At 38.7% G+C, this 14407-nt stretch overlaps 1 protein-coding gene across 6 annotated transcripts in view; it reads left to right on the top strand.

Moving 5' to 3' along the window:
- The window catches only part of CSNK1A1 (casein kinase 1 alpha 1), a 51855-nt gene that overhangs the window by 21780 nt on the left and 15668 nt on the right, over positions 1–14407 (top strand). For 5 of the 6 annotated variants that reach the window (XM_077824207.1, XM_077824204.1, XM_077824206.1 and 2 more), the window contains exons 4-9: positions 645–743; positions 3254–3337; positions 7291–7430; positions 11053–11131; positions 12156–12230; positions 13671–13777. In XM_077824207.1, the coding sequence (XP_077680333.1) occupies positions 645–743; positions 3254–3337; positions 7291–7430; positions 11053–11131; positions 12156–12230; positions 13671–13777 (584 nt within the window). The remainder of the gene's footprint in view (positions 1–644; positions 744–3253; positions 3338–7290; positions 7431–11052; positions 11132–12155; positions 12231–13670; positions 13778–14407) is intronic. The other variant, XM_077824208.1, reaches the window with a different exon arrangement.

The following is a 14407-nucleotide window of genomic DNA, read 5'->3' as shown; positions in this document are numbered from 1 at the left end:
ATGGAAGAACGCTTCCATTGACTTAGCTCCCATTGTAGGACCACCTCCCAAGCAGTGACAGGAAAAACACCTTCCATTGCTATATGGGGTTATGCCAGCATAGTGATGGTGTTGTAGCTATACCACAATAGTCCCCATAATGTAGACCTTCCTAATGCTATAATATTATTGTCCAGCAAATTAAGATAACCAGAATAGCTAAAAGGCATATGTGGAGTAACCAACTGTTAATGAGTTAGTTCCTAGTCGGACAATATCAGGAAAAGATTCTAAAACAGTCCTGTAGTAAACAAAGTAACTTTAGTTAGTTTGGTTTTTTTAAATTCGTGAATAAATCAGTTGTGAATACAACTTGTGCTACTTATAGTGAAACAGTTGGAGGCTTTTACGCTGAAGACCTGTAGTATTGGTCAAGTGATGACAGACCAGTGATTATTTTCATCAAACTGTTTGTCGCGTCACTTGACAAATCTATTTTGTGATTATTTGTTAAAATGTACTTGGTTAAATACTCAATTTATAATTAATTCATTAGTAAGGAAAATGAACTTGAACTAAACCACTGGACTTTTTTCTAATATCTTTGATCTTTAGCTTTCTCTTTCTAATGTTAAATTCTGGTTATTTTTTTCTTATATTTACAGATGATCAGTAGAATTGAATATGTGCACACAAAGAATTTTATACACAGAGACATTAAACCAGATAACTTCCTAATGGGTATCGGGCGTCACTGTAATAAGGTTAGTCTAATGCTCTTTGCATGTAAGAACAAGGAGGGTAATGCCTCTAAGAATGGTACTGATAAACTTCAGATTTTGAAAAAAGCTATTCAGCTTGCGTTAACTGTTTGTTTGTCATTGCTGAAACAGATATGCCAAAGAGACTAAATCAGTTTAATTCTTTGATGCCAGGTGGTGGGATTTCCTTACGTGTATTGCTAAATGCAGTAGCATGAACATGTGGGCCTTTGACCCACCCCACAAGGAGGATTTAATGACAGGATTGTTTTTAAACATAAAAATCTGAAGTGTAAACTAATTTGATTACCTAAACATTCTCTGTCCAACTATGGTGTTTCATTATTCAAAGTTAGTGAATATCCGAATAGCATAATTTTTTTCCGTAATGTTAAAATCAAGTCTTAACTCTTGGCTCCAGGACTGATATCTTGATGCAAAATGTATTTGCACCAGTGTAGGAGCTCCTGACCTACCTGTCACCAAGGTGTTAAAGTTTGCAATGATTGGTAATGAAACCTTCAATCTTCAGGATTATGCATACAAAAATAACTATCAGCCTATAGATGGTAGCATTGTTGACTTAAGCTGTGTTTGTAACTGAATTTCTGCAAACCTTTCAAGTTGGAGAAGTACTAAAATGTAGATTAGTTGAATGCTTAAAGATCACACACCAAAACTGACCTTACTGGATCTTAAATACTTTAAGTTAAATTGGGAGGACTTCTAGTTGCTAACTTTAAACTTGGGGGGGTAGAGGGGTTAATTTAGCCAGAGATGCATGCTTCCAGTTGGAAACTTTGCATAGAGAAATACTGTTTTCAGTGACTAGTTCTGTTGAGTGAAATGTTTCATTCTCAATTGTTATGTTGAGCTCGGGCAGACAGGCAGCATTGGCAATGCAGTAAGCATGCTATTTAATAGAAATTTTTAACTTCAGGACAAACGTACATAATTAAGCTTTTTATTGGAAGCAAGATTCCCACTTATGTTCTTTATATGCTATCTGAGGATGTTTACTATCTTTGGGCACTGTTAGCTATAAAATGTTTACCTTTGTTTGCCTGTATGAATGCCAACTTGAAGCCATTAACATTAGAAACAAAATTGGTTGCTATCATGAGAAACATCAGAGTTCTGTCTGAAGGGGTGCAGTGCACAATGAACATTTAGATTAACTGTTTTTGTTGGAAAATCTTTTTGTAACAGTCCAATTGAAAGGTAAAGTCTTCATGTAATCCTGTTGCTGTTAAACCTTGCTCATTCCCAAGTTTCATACTTTTACTCTATAGAGCTCTATTTTTCTCTGCTATAAAGCAGTCAGGTTCTTTAATTCTCTGGCAAGACCTGGCAATATAATTATAAAAAATTAAAATAGCTTGTTTTAATTTTTTTTTACTAGTTTCAGTCTCTGATTTCCAACTTCTTTCGTTTTTGGCCGTTTTCCCACACTTTTGCACAGTCATGCTGGGTTGGCATTGTAGTTCCTTGTTTTACCTTGATATGGAATAATGGCCTAGAAAATACTGCTGTGCTCATTTTATTAGATGAGCATGTTAGTCACATCAGCTGAGTGGAAAACCTAAATTGTCTGCAGACCATGAATTTTTAGTCAATGCCACTTGCTATTTGTGTTAGGGAGCCACACAATGAAATAGTGGCAAACACTCTTTGTTGCGGGCATGAGTTTTATTAAATAGTCCTTGATGTAAGAATGTAAAATTGTTGCTCTACGTAAGCCGAATTGAAAAGGGACATTTTGTTTCAGTTTTGGACTAATGGCTGCTCCATTTTAGAAACATTTGCTTCCAGATATAATACACTGTTTTGTTCCTTTTCTTTGTAGCTAAGTGCAGCTACGTATTTAATAGTTTTGTACGTACTCCTTGAGGACATGCCAGTCACAAAAAGACTAGGGTACCATGGTAATCTTGTTCCAGTAGCTTCCTGTCAATTATAAACAATTTTTTTTTTAAATGTAGTCACAATTTAAATTTAAGTGATCAATTTTTAAATTATTCTCAATTTGATATTTGGGAGTAATTTGTTCCTACCTTAAAAGGTAAACTTTCAGCTCTGCTAGAAATTAGCCCTGCATGCTTATGAAAGTAAACTTTAAGGTGACTAAATGCCTTCTACCTCTTCCTTACTGAAGATTTACTTTTTCTTAATGTCTTTTGGGGAAGGGCAGTTTGTGGTACCAAAGAATGCTTTTTGTAAGCAAAGCTTCAATTTCCTTTTTTGATAGAGCCAAATGTCACCATTGCTATCCCTTTTAAGGCAGTGCCATTATGGAGTGGCTCGTATTCAAAAATTATCTTGCCACATTTTTCAAAATTCTCTTTAAAACAAAAATTAACTATTTTGGAAAACTACAGTGCTTGGTGGAAGAAGGATGGCATTTGGCTACCCTGTTCTTTCTCTAACGCCTCGGTGTTGCCTGTCTGCGCCGGCCATTGTTGCAATGTAAGCAATACTGTTTGATGCACTGCCACCCTCTATTGTTTGTTCAGTGTTTAGAATCTCCAGTGGGGAAGAGGAAAAGAAGCATGACTGTTAGTACTTCTCAGGACCCATCTTTCTCAGGATTAAACCAGGTCTGAAACTGTCTCCTATTCCAACCTCAACCCCAAATTCATGTGCTTTATTTATTTTTTTGTTTTGTTTTGTTTCTGGACAATGTAGACCTTGCAAAAGCACCTCTTATGTTGGCATTATTCAGACATACTTGGCAAACATGTAACATTTCTAAGATGTTTCCCTGTGGCACTTGTCTAAACTGTAAAGTGTTTTCTGTAAACTTAAATGTGAAATGGGTTATATGTACATGCCTCATAGTCAAATGCAGAAATTAGTTTTTAGTTTGGTATATAAAACTTTAGTGCAATTTGTTGCATGTCCTGATGTGTCTAGGTTACCCCTTCAAAGTGGTAGCAACGTAGCAGCCAGACTTGCTGCATAGGGCTGTACACATGCCCACTAAGCAGGGTGCATGCTGTGTATCTGAATGCATTCAGATATGGGGAAATCCTGTTGATCACCTCAGTCAGTCTCCCTTCCCATGCAGTTCTTGCTTGGTAAATCCATTTCAAATGGTGGTGTGAGGTCACTCATGACTTAAGACTGTGCTCATAAAATGAGGCTACCCTGATAAACCTGTCTCTTGGATAATCCTGTTGCCTGTTGCTTTCAAATCTTAAGTGTAGGGTTCCTTGCTGCTAGGAGAGAGGACATGGTTGGAAAGGGAAAGCAAGTCTTGTGCCTATTTCTAACCATGCAGTTGAAACTAAATGGAAATTGATCAGAAAGCAACTCCTGGGTTGGTAAGGCGTACTATTCTGGTGTGTGGCTTGCGGAAGCAGTAGTCTTCACTGCTTGTAGTTGTTCTGTAGTACATATGCTGCACTTCACTGACAGATATTAGGAATCTAGTTCTGAAAACATGTCAGTCAAGGCAATCTTTATTCTACATCTGCAGCTGCCCTACCCTTCTACCTCAAATCAAATCAAGGTGCTATTGAACTTGTTTCTATGATGGCTCTTCTGTTAGTGCTGACTGGCATCTGATGGAAGTGTCTGTCCCTGTTAAAATTGGGTCAGAGGGTGTTCTGAAGAGATCCCAGCCTCCTACACTGAGAGATACTACTTTACTCCATTGAACCCATAGTAGTCTAGAAGGGAGGTGGCTGAACTTGCTGTCCCACTCCTGGAGACTAGGTTAAATTCCTGAGGAGGGGAAAAAGTTAGTGGAATATAACAGATTCCAGTTACTTGATCAGTGTAAAACAGAAGTAGGGAACAACAGCCGTATCAGCCCAATATGCATTTAAGCAGGTCTATAAGAGTTGTAGCAGGAAGCATGGAGTATCACAAAATTCCTGCAACTAAGTGTGGGGTTTTTTGTTTTGTTTTTTTGTTGTTGTGTTTTTTTTGTTTTGCTTCTTTTTTTAAGAAGCAGCAGCAGGTAGGCTTTAAAATGCCATGTGGAACAAAACTCCAGGAAAAAATACAGAATTTGCCTAAAGAACTATAAAGACTGTTGCTGTGTGTGTTGCTATACCTTTTATTGTGATCAGTATCATGAGGCTGTGTTTCTTCCTGCACTTGTGATTAATGGCAGACCCCAAGGATTACAAAAGTGCCTGTCATATCAGCTGAGACTTTGAAGTATTTCCAGTACTTTGTAAATTCCTTGTGTAGTTTTAAATGTTCTGACTAAGTGAATGTGTGTAGTCACTGAGGAATAAAATACATATTTTATTTGAGACATAAAATACTTGTATTTGTTGCTGGAAGGGGGCACTCTAACAAACAGCTTTTGTGATCAAAGCATCATATTGGTGGTTGTCATGTGATCACAAAGCTTTAAACTTTGAACAGTGGATGGGAGCCGTCTTTCTGTGTGGAGGCCAGCTATAAATTTACATCAGCACTTAGTTTTTCCTATGTCAAAGGTAGGTAGCACTTGTAGCATGCTAATACAAGTGTAACCTTACAGCATCTACTTTAGGACTTATTAAATTGTCCCAGTAGTTCTAAGAATTTGATATTTCTGCTCAGCCTGTGGGGTGTTGTCTCTACCAGTAGTTGTGTTGTGTGCTTAAGAATAGAGATTTTTTTGAGACTGGCAGTGGCTTCATCTGGTGGAACATGAAATAACAGCAACCCAAATTACTGGAAGAAATTTCAGTAAGGCAAAGCTTTCCCTCAAGAGAAAAGGAAGAAAAAATTTCCATGCAGATTTGTGTGAAAGCAAGTTCTTAAGATCATGGTCTTAAATATAAAACAAGTATAAATTATGTCAGAATGTCCCCAAGTTGTTCAGCATTAAACATTACCCCTTATCCCTGCCAACTTAACGCATGTCTTCAGGCTGCTAAAGAGTACTCTGAATTTGATGATTCCTCTCCAGAAGAAACTATAGTTAACAAATCGCCAGCCAGCCACCCTAGAGTGAAGCTTCTTTGCGCAGTAGAATTGTTGATTTAATTTGTGTTACCACCTAGATGTACCAAAGGCAGCCCTCTCTCCTTATACTAGGGTAAAACTATCCTTCAGTCTTTTCCTTCCCACTTGTTGAGTGAATTTAAGAGCCATGTCCTCTATCTTAGTTACCTGGAATAATCTTTTGAACTTAAGACCCTGAATGTGGTTCTCTTGCGAATTATTTAGGAGTCGCAAAAGCCCCCTTAATAGCCTGACACTCAGCCACTTCAATCGTTTGTCATATGTATGGACTGAGACCCCAATCTTCTGTTGGCCTCTGGATCTAATCTATGGCAGTGGGGTGTCACATGTTATCAGGCTGAAACTTGAAGGTTCAGCTAAAAAATTCTGAGTATCTTAAAGGAAAGAAAGGAACAGATTTAATTGTTCAGCACTGAGACAGAAGAGTAATATTCCAGATCTATAACTGAAAACACTTTTTTTACATACCGCAGTCTCATTCTTCGCTGCCAAATTCTGCCTGAAGTTTTGCCACAAGAAAATACAATAACTGTTACCACACTAACTGGAATCCAGTTAAACATACTTCCTATTTAAGTTTGATTGTTAGGGAGGTTTAGTTGACATGGGCTCTGTAGAAATAAATCTTAATCTGATCCTTTTACTAGGCTAGAGCTGCTTGGCTATGTGAATATAGTCAGCTGGATTTAATAAAAGCATCTCCATGCTTCTGTGGTACTTAGCTTGCTGACTTCTAATCAGTAGCTTAAAAATATGGGTGTATGGCTGAAAGCAATATATCTCATTGTTATTGAAGTTGGCCTTTTATGCTATGCAAAATGATCTTTGACTATTAAAATGCACAAATGCTAGCACATCAAAACAATTGAAGGGTGTAAGTTGCTGAGCTGCCATTAAGTGAATATCTAAATGTATGTAGTGCAAAATTGCTTCAGATAAAAACATTTTTGTGATGCATATAGCCATACCATATTTTCATTTCCCTTCCTAACTAATAATCACATCACAGATCTTGAGTAAGGGCTTGCCTATACTGCCCCACAGTTTGCACTACAGGGGTGTGAATAGCCATGCGTGTCAGGGTGCTCTTCTGTGACGCCTCCGTGTGGCCACTGCTGACACCAACTAAAAGGTTCTTAGTGTGCATTAATGTAATCCTCTTCGAAGAGAACTACATGAATGCAAAGTAAGAACCTTTTAGTTCACACCCACAGCATCTGTACAAGGGAGTTACAGTGCGCACTGTCCACTCCCCTATAGTCCAAACTGTAGGACAGTGTAGACATAACCTTAGTATAATACAGATTAGAACAGTAGTAAAGTATGTTTAAGACTAAACCTTTGAGTTGAGTAGCACAATCTAGTCCCTCCCACCTGGAAAAGGAAAGGCTTAAAAAAACTGAATATTGAAACGTCGAGTTTGCTTGTTAGAGCAAGTAAGACTTACTGTAGGGTTACTTTGCTTCCTTTAAACTATTGCCTCTGGTTTAACTACAGACCTAATGAAACAAAGTACATATGGGGTGGGGTTTCCACATACTTGTATCTGGAAGAAATAACCTACTTTCATTTCTCTTTTAAGTTATTCCTTATTGACTTTGGTTTGGCCAAAAAGTACCGGGACAACAGGACAAGGCAACACATACCATACAGAGAAGACAAAAATCTCACTGGCACAGCTCGATATGCCAGTATCAATGCACATCTTGGCATTGAGCAGAGGTGAGTTCAAGGGGATTACTGCAGTGCTCCTGAAGGCTATGGCTGACCTCATTCATAAGACTCAGAAGTCTCTAAACTACTTTCACTCAAATGTGTGAACACATCCCTTGGCAAATATTTACCTTTCTGCCTGCTTCTGCCAGAGTATGAAAGCTAATTAAGTGCTTTATTTTCTTCCTTGAAGAGTGAGTCTTGCAGGCTGAAGAGACACTTGTGCTGAATAAAATTTCAAAGCACAAATTTTTTTCATTGTGCTGGCATTTGTTGTTGTCTCTTTGAAAGGTCTTGGAAGATCCACTTCCATAGCCCAGTTTTTTGTTTCAGTAATGGGAAAAACTCTTAACTGGCTTCAGGGGCCTTTTTGTACTGACTTTCAGTGCTGGTATTTTTACTTTGTCTTCCCCCAGTCATTAATTGTTAGGTTATGAGGATCACGGTACCCCTGCTTTCCTCCTCTGTTCTAGTCTTTTGCATACTTGGCTGTGGTTCTAGTAGTATCCCTGTTCCTAGAAGGGTGAGAGCAAGCCACCTTCTCCAAAGCAAATATTGAAATTTATTAATCAAAAGGGTGGATTCGCACCACCTCGAGACAGAGTGCATCACTTGCTCTGTGTGCGTGAGCTCCACTCCTCCAGAAATCAAGTGGAGAGAGTGCTCACTCCTCTAACTGTTCAGAAGAACACACAGAATTCAGACAGTGTTTACTACTAAAAGAATGAAACAAATCTTGCTTAAATGATGTAAAAAAATACTTCACTCCTGTTATAATAGACATCAAATCTCTTTTGATCCCTCGCTTAAATTTCAGTGTTAAAACCTCTATTTAAATTTTTTTTAATCTTTTTCCCTCAGATTATCGCAGTTTGCTTTTTACCCCCACCCACAACAAAGTACATTTTACCTGCTCCTGCTGTTATTTCAGTGGGTCCTGCGGTATCCCAGTCCTGCTGCAGGACTTAGTTTAGAGCCATAATAGGTCATATCCTGAAGTAGTTAGCCTTTCCTGAATTTTTGCTCCCTGTGGTCTGTCGTCAGAGCTTGAACATTATTAAAACATAGCTTGAGCAGCTATTTTTATCTCATCAGTTGTAACAAAACTTATAACTGACTATTCAGAGCATGTGGGAAGGGCTTAGTACCATAGACTTTAGGAAAAGTCCATATGTTTCCATATTGACCTCCTTCCTCTGTGGCTTTTTTTTGTGTAGCAGTCGTCATGAATAGCAATTTAAACGTGGTGGTTCTTCTCAGACAATTTTCTAACATCTTAGACATGTGGGGCAAATAGAGAATGTGGGCATTAGAACTTCTGATGTGAACACATGCTCTTAACGCAGGTTTTGATACATTGCATCCCAAGTAGATTTGGATAAGCCAGGATCTGAAGGTAGAGGCAGTGATCATAAAAAGGACTATGCATTCTTTGCGGCTATTTTTAGTAGTTTGTCTGGCAGCTCTCCCATCCTCTATTTTGGTATTTGGAATTCTAGTTTAATGGTAAACTTTCTTTTACCCCTCTCTAAGAATTACTAAAACATTCAGACTAAGCCAGTAGTGAGGTCACTAAGTGATCCTCTGCTGTAAATCATGTGAAGGTGGAGGAGATCTGAAACTTGACAGCAGAACCCTTCATCAGTTACAGTACTAAATTGAGACTACTGCAGGGTTTGCTCTGTCAAGTGTAGTGACAGCTGTTACTGAAGTAACATAAATACCTAGTATAACAGAAGGTGATATCATCTCATCCTTTACAAGCCAGATATCCTGGAGTCCACTTACATGCGTTTGGATCCTAATGAAGCCTTTATTAGGAAATGTCAGTACAAGACTGTCAATTCCAGGCTTCATACTGTACAGCTATGGCATTGAAAAATCCATTGAAAACAAATAACAGAGAAGGTGCATGCTGCCCCCTCACTGCCTGGGCTCAGAGAAAACTCCCCCAGAGTCCTACTGCCACCACCCCCATATAAGCTCTTAAGCACATCATGTCTATGCATGAGGTCACTGGGCTTTGCTAGTGCTTATTTTAAAATGGAAAAAACAAATGATTTCAGAACCAGCACATTTTGCACACTGTGGTCTAGGAAACTGCACAGTCTGACTGCTGTCACCCTCATTTTTTCCATCCTACCTTGTAAGTACATTCACTGAGTATTCTCTCAGGTAGTAAGCTCTGCAGGGCAGGGTTGTCTTACAGGCACATGTGGATTCTTTTGGGATCTACTTATGTAGATGCTCCTTCACTACAGTCTCATTAAATAAATCCCCGCCCCCCGCAAAAAAAAAAAAAAGCTCTCTCTCATCTCCCCTCTCCCTTTAACCCCTAGTGGGCGGAAGGAGGGAACCCGTTTCCATCTAGCTTACCTGCAGAATAACAGCCTGGCAGGAGGTGTGTTTGATGAACTGGGGTTTGTGGGTAGACACACACAACTAGTTGGTTCAGACCATGTTAAATAGGCAGCATCAGCAGGCTGGCATATAGAAGGGCAGAGGCCTTCCCTGCCATTGCAGAGAGGACATTGCCAAGAAGGAAGACTGGTGGAGCAGATACCTCCTCACTGCAGTGGATTGCACCTGTCTTTAAATACTCACACAGAAGAATGATTCAGGAAAATGTTATCTGTGGAGCATGTTTGGTGTGATAGGGTCTGAGGCGGCTTACTGGTGCTGGAGCATGTCTAGTGGAAACAATGTTTCAGCAGCAGGCTCTTAATACAGTCTGCAAATAGCACTGGAGCTTCCTCTTACATTTTTTTTTCCCCCGTTTTTGATGGTTTAAAAGTGTGTTTTAAATATAGGAGTCACATCTGCTCCCTGTCTAAATATGGTGATATAACTGAACATCAGAATCTACAGTAAGCCCCATAATAAAAACAGAGTTCAAGGAAAAACTGTTTTAAGTAGGTCAAAGATGTAAATAAGGAAGACTATAGAAGTCTCTTAAAATAGCACTAATTCAAATCAGTTTCCTGCCCGAGTTACTTAAGGTGTGTGTACACTCCAGAGACTATACTGGCATAGCTCTGTTGGAAAGGAGTATTAGGGATTTTGTCCCCACATGACCATGATTAGGTCGATGGAAGCATTCTTCTGTTGACATTACTGGCTGTTATGTCGTCATAGCTACGTCAGTCTTGTGTGGATTTTACAGACTCCTGATTTAGGTTTGTTGACCTGAATATCAAGTGTTGGCTGGGCCTTAATAGGAGTTAATGCATCTGTGGTTATCAAATTTTTCACTTTGGCTTTCTGGAGTTCCATGGGAACAAATTTTCATAGATGTGCAGCTGTTTAGTCACAACTGCAACTAATGTCAATAGGAGCTGAATGGGAAAGTCAACTTTCCTTGCTTTGAAAAACTAAGTAACATTGGAGCCTTCAGACTGATTGTTACATGTTTTCCCTAAATTTCAGTATCTCTAAAATGACTTGTAGAGAAACATAATTAATCCCAGATTTTTCTCCGTTTTGCTCATTGATTCCTTGTGTCATTGTTAGAAATAGTTTGAACAAACATGAGACTGTTTCTAGTTTAAGGATTCTTATGAACACTAAATGGTGCAATCTTAATGTTCTAATAACATTTGCAGTTTTTAAGATTGTCTTTTTTTCTCTACAGTCGTCGAGATGATATGGAGTCTCTAGGCTATGTATTGATGTATTTTAACAGAACCAGCCTGCCTTGGCAAGGATTAAAGGTAGGCCATGCAGTCTGCAGTCTTACTGTAGACTCTAAACATGTAAGAGCTGGTAATGGATGCTCTTGACTACTAGCCTGCATAAAATGATCTGTGCAGTTCTAACTCAGAGCTCTTTTCCAAGTTTAGTTTTACTGGATGTGACAGGAGAAGGCCTCTGCTTTTTCTCATGCAGTATGCAAAATGTGTGTATTGTTTCACTTTTTAAATTTATGCTAAACAGTGGCTTACATCAGCCTTGCAAAAGTACTCTTCCTATCCAAGGCTGAGGTCATTTTGGAAAGGGAGACATAGATATAAAAGATTATTTTAATAGTCTCAGTAACTATGTAGGATATGAAAGTATAACTTTAAAAAGAGAATGTAAGTCTCGTTTGTGGGTTAGCTGAATGGCTATCTTAGTTGAAACATACGCAAAGCTTAACTCAGGTGTGCGTTTGCATTACCCTATGTCAGAACATGAGGTCATCATGTAAAAGCATGGTGAATTTGTGATTTGAATAGTGTAGACTTATTCTTTACTGTATTTTAGTTTTCTTTCCCATATGGGAATTGTGCTGTTCAGGGGGCGTTATAGCTGCACAACCAGTAAGTTTTTAAACAGGCAATCTGATGGTAAAATGCTAGAACTTTCCAGCTGCAATCTAATGTAATGGTTTCTCACTAAAAAGTAGAGGCAGCAGTTGAATGGAGTTCAGAAATTGGAATTAATAGAACTTTTGCAAATGGATATTCAAGTAGGGTCTGAGTGGACAAAAGCAGCAGCTAGAAAGACACGAGTTGTGCCATGTGATGGAAGCCTTAGACTGCAATAAATGGTATTAAACTGTGTCCAAATCTTAATACCAGATTGACCTTCATTCCCTATGCAATAAGTATGTGGGACTTGGAGATTTCACATAAAAAAAAACTTCTGGTTGACAAAGGGCTTTCCCTGTCGGTTTGATTTTTATTTTTTGCTACTGTCCTTGTTAATCCAGTGTTGCACAACATCTTTTTATATTGTGACCCACATGTTCCACAGGCTGCAACAAAGAAGCAAAAGTATGAAAAGATTAGTGAAAAGAAGATGTCCACTCCTGTTGAGGTTTTGTGTAAGGTAAGAGTAAATGGAAATAATTTTATTTCACCGCATGACATCATTCCTTAGAGACTCAAAGGACATGTCCAGTGCGTTGGACACACGGTCAAAGCACTTTAAATAAACTGCATTCTCTATTCACTTGAATTCTCCTGCTAGCCATTGCTACTTGAACAGCAGGTGCAGTTGGCAATCTAACAAGATCCTTAATTTGCAAATATAAATAAGGCAGGCATAGCCTCGGTTTGGGGGGTCTGAACAATATAAATCTTCACTTTTTTGCCAATTCTTCTTGCTCTCACCATGTAAACGCTCAGTCAGGTTTATCTGGGTTGAGTGTCGTCCAAATTCTTCTCAAAGTATTTCGTTGAGGTACAAATAGAATACTTGCATCACGGGAAAGATTGGATGAGATGAAGCTACAGAGGTCTCTCATCCAGTGCTGTGAGGGAACACTCAGCAGCCTGTGTTTCCTAATAGTCTCCTATACTTGTTGAGTAGAAGAAGCAATAGAATGGACCCCTGTAGAATCCCACTTGAGAGGCCTGACTGCAGAAAAACAATTATCCAGTACTGTCATCTGGGATTTCAGAGGACCAGCTCACTGTACCCTCTCCAGGGCTGCAGATGTCAGCACCTCATGGCATCAAAAGCAAAGGCATAGATGCCTGCTTTTTACCCATTTCCAGGGTAAGGTTATGTTGTTGGTTGGGTGTCCTCCAAGAGTCCCTTGGGTCTAACTCTGCAATCCTGCAAATCACCGTATAGTGAATGTTGGAAAAGTAGTTCCTACAGATGACAAATTTTACAAGTATCTGCCACTGAATTCTCCCTCCTCTTGCTTTTTTTCTTACAACACTAAAGCATTAGTTTATGCAAATAACTATTTTATTATTAAGAATAGGGCGTTTAAGCAGCACTTATTATGCAGAAATTCACATTATGTTGCCAGTTCTCAAAGTAGACATTTTCATGATTAGGTCCCAAGGAGCATTAAGCAGTAGCTTCTGTTACTTAGAATACCCCCAAAATAGCCTGTACAAGTAACTGAGTTTTCTGAAGAACTGTAACCACTTCTGTTGGGGTAAAGGATTTTTAAGAACTAAGCATAACTAGAATAAAAGGGGAAAGGTATAAAAGAATAAAGCATTTGGTATATTTTCAGTTTTAATTAAATGCTGCTGTTTGTATATATCTTTATTTTTATGTTGCATACATCATATTAAGGTCCTGTGAATTAAGACAGGAAAAGGAATATATTCTTGGGTGTCTAGTGATCTGATGAGCATCCTGAGCAAAATGGGGCCAAAACAGAGACTTTAGTTATTGCCTTCTCCTAAGACCCAAATCCATATTTAAACTCTGCCTTTAAACATTGGCTATGGCTTTTTGATTTCTGAATCCTTACAAATGGCTCCTTGTTGCGGGTCATAGTTTGACTAATCCTGTTGCTTACAGGGATTTCCTGCAGAATTTGCCATGTACCTGAACTACTGTCGTGGCCTTCGCTTTGAAGAGGCACCGGATTACATGTATCTGAGGCAATTATTCCGTATTCTTTTCAGGTCAGTCTAAAAATATAGCATAATTTAGAAATCTAATCGGATCAGCATTCAAATGAACAATAACTGCTTCATGAATCTTCTTTAGAGATTTTTTTTTTCTTTTTAAATTCCTGGAATGGGGAAACTTCTAAGTTTACTTCAAGAAATCATTTAAAATTAGAAACAGCATGCAAACTACAACTTTAGAAAACCAGGAAATGTGGCACAATATGAAACTGGCTGTGAAGGAAGAGGATCTTTTCTATTTGATCTGTTCCGCCCTGGTGATGACATAGATCAGTGACTTTGATTCCTCTTCATCCTCAACCCCCAAAATGGCTGAAATTGTCCAACATCCCACCATCTCCAGCAACTCTCAGTGGCAAGAGGATTATGGGATTTGGATCACGAGAAGAAGCGATGGGAAGCTTTCGGGTGCGGTGAGGATTGGGGCTACATATAGATCTGCTGGTGGTGTCCTGGAAGTTTATTTGAGGGAATGGTGTTTTAAAACCCATTAATACTTTTTACACTGTAAAGAAGCAAACAAGAACATAAGACCAACTGTTTTCTCTATAAAGTGCCTTTAAATAATGGAAGTTGGTGTTGACCCTCTATAATCTGAGCCCTTTGGAATCTTATAAATTCATG

Source organism: Eretmochelys imbricata, chromosome 8 (genome assembly GCF_965152235.1).
Source record: "Eretmochelys imbricata isolate rEreImb1 chromosome 8, rEreImb1.hap1, whole genome shotgun sequence".
Classification (NCBI taxonomy): domain Eukaryota; kingdom Metazoa; phylum Chordata; order Testudines; family Cheloniidae; genus Eretmochelys; species Eretmochelys imbricata.
This window is presented reverse-complemented; position numbering and strand designations above follow the sequence as displayed.